Raw genomic sequence first — 10,722 nt, forward strand, 5'->3', positions numbered from 1 at the left:
GGGATAAATATAGTTGGTCCACTACCAGCGGGACCCGAAAAGGTAAGATTTTTTTTAATTTTAATTGACTACTTCACTAAATGGGTTGAAGAAGGTCCTTATCAAAAGATCGGTAAGCGCGGAGTGGTTGACTTCATATGGCACCACATAATCTGCCAATTTGAAATACCAAAGGAAATTGCCTGCGACAACGGACCGCATTTCATAGGCTTAAAAATCACAAAATTTATGGAGGATTTGAAAATCAAGAGGATTACATACTCAACGTACCATCCAAGCGCTAATGGACAGGCGGAATCAACCAATAAGGTGATTATCCAAAACCTTAAAAAGAATTTAGAAGCTGCTAAAGGCAAATGGCCCGAAGAGTTACCAGGGGTGTTATGGGCATACCAGATGATAGCAAAATCAAGCACAGGAGAAACACCTTTTTCTCTCGTATATGGCACGAAAACTCTAATACCGGTTGAAGTAAGGGATTCGACTTTACGGTTTTCTCGAGAAAATGAAGAAGCGAACAATGAGGCGTTACTGGTGAAGCTGGATTTGCTCTATAAACATAGGGACTTGGATACGTGAGGATGGTGGTTCAAAAGCAAAGAATGGAAAGATATTATAATCGAAGGGCCAACATGTTCTTCTTCAAAGTAGGAGATTTGGTTTTAGGAAAAGTGACTCGGAGCACTCAGGAAGTCAACGCTAGAAAGTTGGGTCCAACATGGGAAGGCCTTTACCGGGTTTCACTTGATAACAGTAAAGGATCGTACGAATTGGAGAATCAATAGAGAGTCAAGTTTCCCAGTTATTGGAACGTGACTCACCTCAAAAAGTACTACTGCTGACGGATCCTATCAACACCGAAAGTATGTGCTGTACTCTTTTCCCCTTTGACCAGTTTTTGTCCTAATCGGGTTTTTCTGGCAAAGTTTTTAACGATGCAGCAATGAAAAACATACTACGAAAGGAGCGTCGTCGGTAAGAGTAAGACCTTTAAATGACAAGGCATTAAAATCTTCACATCAATGATAAGCAACTATGGGATGGTAAAATAATCTTTGGCTCGATGGCAAACTGCCGATGTAAAACAAAGCTTACCATCAAACCAAATTAACCATTCACAAGTTGTTTCCACCAATGAAGCAAGACTTCTAGTGTTCCAATTCATATGTTTCGCATTCGAACACGGGGGGGGGGGGGAAGGGGGAATAGTATAAGATACGGCAACAAGAATGCCACGAAAATTGGGGACTGTTAGAACCGGGAACAATAATGTCTTATCAGGACCGGAGACTGCATGACCAGCCCCGTAGAAATAAGTTGTACAAGTTAGCCACATGTATTGGAAGTTTTTTACTTTAGAAAATAAATGCTTGTGTACTTTTAAAGATAGAAAGAATAAAATAAAGTCCTTTTATTTTTATCTTAATTCTTGACTAAATGATGAATTGATTTTATCATTTGAAAGTTAACAAAAACTTCAAATGCTTGTGCCGGAATGAACAGGAGACGTCCTCTTCAAGAGCACCATAAACATATGACGACCCTCTCTTATGAAACCCTCATGGTAAAGGGTTGATTTCGGAAGGATTTGTGCCCGGAATCAAGAGCTATCAGATGAAGATATATCCGAAGCTTCAATCAATTCAACGCAAAAGGAACATATTTTGCACAACACTTAAGCAAAAAATACTTTATTCATAAAAGTACCAAACTCAGTGAAAAGTTTGGCATAATTACAAGACAAAAAAAGGAGAAGAAGTTTAGCATCATCGCTGCTAGAACCCGAAGGGAAAGATGGGTCTATATTATCCCCAGCCGAAGGAGGCTGATCTATCACCAGTGCGGGGCCTGGACCTTCATATTCATTTTCTTCAATCTCCCCTTCGGTTCCCGAGTATTCAGAACTGGTGTTCGAAGAGTCGGTTGCAGCATGTCAATCAGGAAGATTTTCTTGAGCAGTTAGCTCTAGTTCTCGGGCCTTGACGATGCAATCGTCAATGTCGACGATGCCCGCTTTGGCCTCTTCCAAGGTTTTCCTCCTCATATGATATATAGCATAAGTCTTTTCAAATACGAGGGAATACTCTTGGTACTGGAGCTTTGCCTTAAGTCTATCAACCTCAACCTGAAGGTCATCCCTTTCGGATCTCATGGCACCGAGGCGAGAATCAAGTTCTAAAGTTATAGATAAATGGATCTGATTTTGCTCCATGAATCTCTTAAACCTTTCCTCTATTTTGGCCCTCTTCTCCTAGGCAGCATTGGCTTCCTCAATTTTGGAGGTCAGCTCTACCTTCAAATTATTTATTTGATCCTCCGAGGCTGACTCGCGCTCGGCAGCAGTAAGCATAGTGTCATGTAACCCTCTTGAAGATTTTCATGCAATTGGGCAGCTTCTTGACTGTGGGACATTTTCACTTGCTCACTCTGTTGCAACCGAGCCTCGAGCTCGTCCATCTCAGCAGCTTTTGCCTTCGTAACCGAGGAAGCATGCGGCAAGTTAGTTCCTTTCGGCCAACAGTTGATCTTGCTCGGAAGCTTGCTTATCGAGGATCAATCTCTGGAGGCCTTCGAAAGAAAGAAAGTTGGCCTATAACAAAGAGTGTCAAGGTTAGGATTCTCATTGCAACAGGTAAATGGAGTGATAAGAAAACAAGTACGGTATCGCTGCTGTATTGTGCATGGCATTATTTAACAAGTATTCTCCCGAAAGGGAGCGCATTTTCTTCCAATCTTTTTCTGAAGCCAACGGCTCAGATAATTTACAAGCTCCACCGGCTTGGAGAACAGATGACACTCCTTCAAAACCGAAAGAGTAGTACTTCTCCTCCCTCGAGGATCTAGGGAAGGGGGGGTGAATAATTGTGCCCCAAATTTCCATGGTCGGGAGACCGGAAAGGAGAAACACCCCTTTCTCAAACGTTTGCTACCGGTGGAGGAGATGCAGTTTGTGCTGGTGGCAAAGGTGCAACTGGTGTTGGGGGCATGAAGTTAATGGTATGGAAGGATGAGAAGCAACTGCGATGGGGCAGTGCTGATTATTGTTTGCTCGGTGGACGAAAGCAGAAGAAGACAAGAGTCCAAACTCCTTGGACCGGAGGCAGCAATGAGGATTGGAAACCGAGAATCGACGTTATCCACCAAGTCCATCTCGCCCCAAAGTTCTTGGGTTTCTCCTGCGGACGGGTTTTGAAGCTCCCCCGGCTGAGCATCCGATTGAGCTGATGAAGATGTTTTTCTCCTTTGAAGGGAAACCTCTCCATCACTAGCTTCCCCTTCATCATCGAGGACCACTGTGACTGTGGCCTGCTCGGTCGTTGTTTTCTTTATTTTCTTATTTTGAGCCCCAGCCGAGGAAGAACGTCGACTTTTTGGTTGCTTGTTCTCAGGCTGGGGACTCCGAGAGGAAGCACCTTCACCGGAAGCAAATCCGCGAGCACTGCTTCGAGCAAAGGCACTTTGCAGCACCCTTCTGGCCTCATCGGGGTTAGCTAAAATATTGACCTCGGGGCAAGTAGCAGATCCTTGCGGAAGTCCTGAATCAAGAAAAAAATAGAGTTAGCAAAGTCACCTATGTTCGTACAAAGATAAAAGGAAGAAGGATTCGGTTTACCATGATTCTTGGCCTTCCACCCATATTTGAGGGCCATTTCTTTCCACCGGGTGAATTTTGGTGTTGTGATTTCCAGAATTTTTCGAACCCACTAGTCCAGACCTTGAACCTGTGGTGATTTCCACCAGGTAGCTGGAACAGAAAAACAAAAAGGTCAGCAAACAACGGAAAACTACCTTTTCACGAAGGAAGGAAATCAATGTCACACCCCTTTTTCTACCCCCAAAGATAATGTGTGCGTTATTGGATTGTTGTGGGTTAAAGAGTTTTTTCAATTAAAGTGACAATTTGAAATAGGGATTATCTTATTGTTCAGAGTCGCCACTTGGAATTGATTTTCGGGTGTTCCAAGTCACCTTTTATTTGAATCCCTAGTCAAAGGAAGGTTTGACTCCTTTATTATTGGTCTGCAAAACAAAGTCCGGGTAAGAAATTCTGTTGACCGGGAAAAAGGTGTAAGGCATTCCCCGAGTCCCGTGGTTCTAGCACGGTCGCTTTATTGACTAAAATTGGCTTGAATTAATTTTGGACAAACTGTGATTTATTGGTTTTCATGTTTTATCTATGTCCGCTTTTATTATTAAAATATAAAATTATCTTTGAAACAAATCGCATGTGTGAATTTATTTTATTTATTGTGCCAAAATCATGTCACGAGTACGTGTACACAACTAATAATACTTTATTATTGTTAAGATTATTTTGTCCGAAGTTGTGCGAACACATACCTTGAATTATTTCAGAAATTATAATTATGTCACGCGAACGTATACATAACTAGGATGATTTGATTAATTTAGAGCGCACTTAAAGCATACTACTGTGTTCATGATTCCTAAGGTTATATGTGATGGAGTTCTCCTATTTAGGAAAATATGCTATTTGGATTTATGATTTTTGGGCTTTGGACTGGAGTGAGTTCATTTGACCCATCAATTCACTTATCAAACTTTCCCGAACTAGTGAAGCGTACTATTTTTAAATCTAATCCAATTTCTGATTTGCAAAGACAAGCAAACATCCCAATTGTCTTAACTAATGGGCTATGGTCCAGAAATATATTACAACTTCTTATTCAACTAATTAAGTAAGTTAACAAATAATGGTCCAACTATTACTTTTGACCCGGGTCTTATTATTCTATCTTTGAATTGAAGAAGAACATAAATCTAAAATGTGAGAAACAATAAGATTAAAAAAAAACTAAGATGCATCAGGATTTAAACAATAAACATTCATATCATTTTCAAACAAATATTCTAAGCATGCTATTGGTGACTAAACTCTACAGATGCTGCAGTTTCGAATCATTAAACAAATCAACAACATGAAGCACATTAATAACAGAGTATAAAAGAATATGGAATAATACTATTAAATTCAAAGTATAAAGAGTAAAACTGGACCTTTATTATTGCACTCTCTTTCTCCGTTGCATACAATAAAAATGAATCTCCAAAGGAAAGCAACAACCCATGGATGAGCTATCAATCAGAACCTTAAACTAGCGAACTCGACGGCTGTGAACAAACTCGACTTGAACTCGTTGGGGACGTACGTCGATGTGCTCTACTCTCGTGTTTGGGGTTGAAGAACAAGCCACAGCGAAATACGACGAGGTCTGAAAGTCGATGGTTTTGAGTTGATTTTTTTTTTTACGTTGGTTTAAGGTTTTTCAGGTGGTGTATTAGGCTGGAATTTGGGGCTGTTTTTACGAGTTTTTGCCGTTGTTTTTGAGGTGAATAGGGGACGTTTTTGAGCTGGTTCTCATGGCTTCCTCGTGTATGTGGTGAGTGAGTGTGTGTGAGGTGTAGATGAGAGAGTGACCAGTCTCTGTCAGAGTGGGGTCAAAAGAGTGTATAAAAAATAAGAGAAAACAAAAGAGAGGGGCGACATCCAGCTTTTGTTTGGCTGAAAATAGGGTATGGGGTTTGTAAGTGGGGGACAAGGAAAAGTGGAGAGGGGACAAAGTGTGGGGGGCTAGCATGGAGGACAAAGAAAAGTTGAGTGGGGACACGTCTGGGAAGCGGTAAATATTCAAGCACGGTCAAAAATTAGGTGCTCACAGCATGTCCCTCTTTGCTTGGAAACATTAAAAGTTTTCAGGCAAAGATAAAGTGAGACGTGTGACTAAGTTTTGACCATATCGTTATTCAAAAGAGGAAAAAAATAAAAGAAAAATGTGCAACCGAGTCCTGATTTTGGACAGCCTACATATCCCGGATTATAAGGAAATCAGGTCGCGTGTAGTTCAAGAAAAATGATGGAGTGATGAGTTCGAAAGTCGAGCTAGGTTCCGTCGATGCTCCGGTCTGTGGTCTTGCTATTACATCAAAATTGAAAGAAACTAAACAAGCCTATCAACTATGAGTTACAAAATTTCTATCTATAAGTCTTCTGAACCTTGATCTTGAGTCTTGACTGGTTGTTCATGCAGACTCTGATCTGAACCTTGATGCTTGCTAGCTGTAGGTGCTAGTTCATTCTTCTACGGCTTCTTCTGAGCAAGACGGGAAATGTGAAGCTCGTAACTTCAGTCATGTCTTGAGTAGTCCATATCCTTTCCATCTGCTTCTGCATTTGGATTCACTTCTTTTCCTTTTCTTTTCTTTATTCTGGATTGAGACTTTTTCTTTTGTTCATCTCTAACACTGTGCCTCGCGGTAAAACCTGCTCAGACATCACAACAAACAAACAAACGAAATTTTTCTGCCCCAGTTTTCACTAGGAAAATTTCGTGAGTTATTGTAACAAAAATTCTAAACTACTTCTTTATTGAAAGAAATAAAAGAACAGGAATGGTGTACCTTGAAAAGGTCATGATCCCAAAAGAATGTCTCAACTAAGTATTGGTGTACCTTATGTCGAGAAAATGTGGAAAGGGAATGGGATACCCTATATTGGCAATGATATCAGGGAGTGGTGTACCATGCATTTAAGCTCAAATCAACTAGGGAATGAAGTATCCTATATTGGAGAACACGGCTAGGGATTGGTGTAACCTATACTGGTAAGGAGATTGGGGATTGGTGTACCCTATATTAAAAAGGAAATGTAACCAGGGGTTGGTGCCCTGTATTACTGGAAAAAAGAATGTTGAATCCCCTTGGTGAAAAAGTTCTACATGGGTTAAACTATGAAAAACAAAACTTGACAAAGAGTACTTCTACCCGGAAATATGAGCTGGATCCCCCTAGGCGAAACGATTCTACCTGAGTTAAGCTACATAAAATATTCTGAGCGAATAGTACTTTTATCCGGAACTATGAGCTGGATCCCCCTAGGCGAAAAGGCTCTACCTGGGTTAAGCTACGAAAAACAACCTGGGCGAACAGTACTTCTACCCGGAACTGTGAGCTGGATCCCCCAAGGCAAAAAGGTTCTACCTGGGTTAAACTACGAAAAACAACGTGGGCGAAGAGTACTTCTACCCGAAACTATAAGCTGGATCCCCCTAGGTGAAAAGGTTCTACCTGGGTTAAGCTAGAAAAAATAACCTGAGCGAAGAGTACTTCTACCCGAAACTATGGGCTGGATCCCCCTAGGCGAAAAAGTTCTACCTGGGTTAAGCAACGAAAAACAACCTGGGCGAAAAGTACTTCTACCCGGAACTGTGAGCTGGATCCCCCTAGGCAAAAAGGTTCTACCTGGGTTAAGCTATGTAAAAACAACCTGAGCGAAGAGTACTTCTACCCGGAACTATGAGCTGGATCCCCCTAGGTGAAAAGGTTCTACCTGGGTTAAGCTACAAAAAATAACCTGAGCGAAGAGTACTTCTACCCGGAACTATGTGATAGATCCCCCTAGGCGAAAAAGTTCTACCTGGGTTAAGCAACGAAAAGCAAGCCTGGGCAAAGAGTACTTCTACCAGGAACTATGAGCTGGATCCCCCTAGGCGAAAATGTTCTACCTGGGTTAAACTATGAAAAGCAAGCTTAGGTGAAAAGTACATCTACCTGAAAATATGAGCTGGATCCCCCTAAGCAAAAAGGCTCTACCTGGGTTAAGCTACATAAAACATCCTGAGCGAAAAGTACTTCTACCCGAAACTATGAGCTGGATCGCCCTAGGCAAATGGTTCTACCTCGGTTAAGCTACGTAAAACAACCTGAGTGAAAAGTACTTCTACCCGGAACTATGAGTTATATCCCCCTAGGTGACAAGTTTCTACCCGGGTTAAACTACGAAAAGCAAACCTGGGCGAAGAGTACTTCTACTCGGAACTATGAGCTGGATCCCCCTAGGCAAAAAAGGTTCTACCTGGGTTAAGCTATGTAAAACAGCCTGAGCGTAAAGTACTTCTACCCGAAACTATGAGCTGGATCACCCTAGGCAAAATGGTTCTACCTCGGTTAAGCTACATAAAACAACCTGAGCGAAAAGTACTTCTATCCGGAACTATGAGCTGGATCCCCATAGGTGAAAAGGTTCTACCTGGGTTAAGCTACAAAAACCAATCCTGGGCGAATAGTATTTCTACCCGAAAACTATGAGCTGGATCCCCATAGGAGAAAAGGTTCTACCTAGGTTAAGCTACAGAAACCAATCCTGGGCGAATAGTACTTCTACCCGGAAATATGAGCTGGATCCCCCTAGGCGAAAATGTTCTACCTGGGTTAAGCTACCTAAAACAGCCTGGGCGAAAAGTACTTCTACCCGGAACTATGAGCTGGATCCCCCTAGGCGAAAAGGTTCTACCTAGGTTAAGCTACAAAAACCAATCCTGGGCGAATAGTATTTCTACCCGAAAACTATGAGCTGGATCCTCATAGGCGAAAAGGTTCTACCTAGGTTAAGCTACAAAAACCAATCCTGGGCGAATAGTACTTCTACCCGGAAATATGAGCTGGATCCCCCTAGGCGAAAATGTTCTACCTGGGTTAAGCTACCTAAAACAGCCTGGGCGAAAAGTACTTCTACCCGGAACTATGAGCTGGATCCCCCTAGGCGAAAAGGTTCTACCTGGGTTAAGCTACAAAAACTAGTCCTGGGCGAATAGTATTTCTACCCGAAAACTATGAGCTGGATCCCCCTAGGCGAAAAGGTTCTACCTGGGTTAAGCTACGTAAAACAACCTGAGCGAAGAGTACTTCTACCCGGAACTATGAGCTGGATCCCCCTAGGCGAAAATGTTCTACCTGGGTTAAGCTACGAAAAACAAGCCTGGGCGAAGAGTACTTCTACTCGGAACAATGAGCTGGATCCCCCTAGGCAAAAAAGTTCTATCTGGGTTAAGCTACGTAAAACAACCTGGGCTAAAAGTACTTCTACCCGGAAATATTAGCTGGATCCCCCTAGGCGAAAATGTTCTACCTGGGTTAAGCAACAAAAAATAGCCTGGGCGAAGAGTGCTTCTACCCGGAACTATGAGCTGAATCTCCCTAGGCGAAAAGGTTCTACCTGGGTTAAGCTACGAAAATGAGAGGTATGAACAATAGTTATGCATGCTAAAAATAAAGGAAAGTGGAGATTTTGAGGAAACTTACCTTTGGTGACATTTGTCCTTTAGAAATCACCATTCTTCACTGTTTTGTTCATGCTGCAAACAAAGAAAAATTGTGAGTTTTGAAAATAGTGGTCAGTTTGTAGCCCTGATGTCTTTGGAAGCTTGGCTTTGTGCCCATGTTCTTTTGATGATGATTTTAACCTGCCACTAGATGTTTCCTGAATACCACTAGCATGTCTGGCCCCAGAGAGCCTTTGACTTTTCAAACTTTTACATGACGGTTGGTCGCGTGGGACTTAACCTTTACAACTTTATTTTGCCTTTGTGGAATTTCACTTTCGACTTCTTTCCTCTGAAACTTTCAATTTCTGAGAATTGGGGAACCTTTAGCTTTTCAAACTTTGCCAAAACGGTTAGCCACTTGGGACTTAACCTATTCAACTTCATTTTGCCTTGTAGGAACTTTCAATTTGATTTCCTCTTTACAAGAGTTTTTGATTTCTAAGCATCAGCCGCCATGGCCAGTCGGGGTCGACTTGATGTCGCTGCCGAGTCTGGGTGCCTTTTTTGCATATTAGCTTGTATCAAACGAAAGCCCTGTAAATCAGTCTTGCTATCCCTTCTTTGCCTTAGTTTTGGAACAGATTTAGACCAAAATGGATTCGAAGAAAAACAAACAATGGAATGGACAATGAATTTAGACAAGAGGTATCCCTTTCGGGGAAGGAAAGAATGACTTATCTGGAGTATATGCGGACTTCAATGAACATGACATGCCTTTTGGACTTGATATCTGATCTGTGTAAACCGTCCGACTCTTAGGAATTTATCACAACTTTTGCCTCGAAACCTAGAAACCTTGCCCAGGATTATCAATACCAATGGCTGTGAAGATCCTCTTTTCGATCAGTAGTGCCCTTTGCGGGTTTTCACCAGCTAAACTCTCTCAATTCTCTTCTCACCATCGCCTTATAGTGCCCTTTGCGGGTTTTCACTAACAAGACTCTCTCATTTTCATTTTCTTTGCTCGTCATCGCCCTATGGTGCCCATGAGGGTTTTCACCAATAAGACTCTCTCATTTTATTTCTCTTATTTTGGTGGCATCAGATCCAAGTGATTGTATCCTCCAATTCTTGAACATTCTCGTTGATTGATCGGAAGGACTTGAAAAGCATTTGGGTAAAAAGGATTTGGACTGAATTACAACTTTGGAACCTCTCAGGCGAAACTATCGCCGAACCATTATAACACCTGCCCCAGTTTCAACTTTTGGGGGAATGTAGATTTTTAATTTGGTGTGACTGAACCCCAGAGAGAGGTTGCCTACGTATCCTTTCGGAATCAAGTTGAACGTAGTTCGATTAACATGAACTTGTTTGATTTTTTTTTCTTTTTTTTTCTTTTTTCTTCTTCTTCTTTTTTTTTAAAAAAAAAAAACATCTCCAGGTTCCAAAGAGGGTAATCAAAGAAAGGTAACCGCCTCAAAAGGGTTAGCAAAGGGTTGATGGTGTTTGGATAGCGAGAATGAAAGCCTTCATCATCCCAATCGGAGAACATTAATGCTATATAGAGGGTCAAACATAGTACCTTTTGACTGCATCCGCGTTGACGGTTGTTTCAGGGACACTTTCTTCGTTGCTTCCCAGGTACAATGCTCTCTTT

General features: G+C 41.8%; 1 protein-coding gene across 1 annotated transcript; it reads left to right on the plus strand.

Moving 5' to 3' along the window:
* Positions 1-228: 228 nt before the first annotated feature.
* On the plus strand, positions 229-579 carry LOC142173501 (uncharacterized). The gene has a single exon (XM_075239099.1). It carries the CDS (start codon positions 229-231, stop codon positions 577-579), a length of 351 nt encoding a protein of 116 aa, XP_075095200.1.
* The last annotated feature ends 10,143 nt before the right edge of the window (positions 580-10,722 follow it).

The sequence above is a fragment of the Nicotiana tabacum genome, chromosome 19, assembly GCF_000715075.1.
Source record: "Nicotiana tabacum cultivar K326 chromosome 19, ASM71507v2, whole genome shotgun sequence".
In the NCBI taxonomy this organism is placed as follows: Eukaryota; Viridiplantae; Streptophyta; class Magnoliopsida; order Solanales; family Solanaceae; genus Nicotiana; species Nicotiana tabacum.

What these genes read in the sequence shown, in the direction of transcription:
- LOC142173501 (XM_075239099.1), top strand. Translation starts at nt 229, where the DNA reads ATGGAGGATTTGAAAATCAAGAGGATTACATACTCAACGTACCATCCA.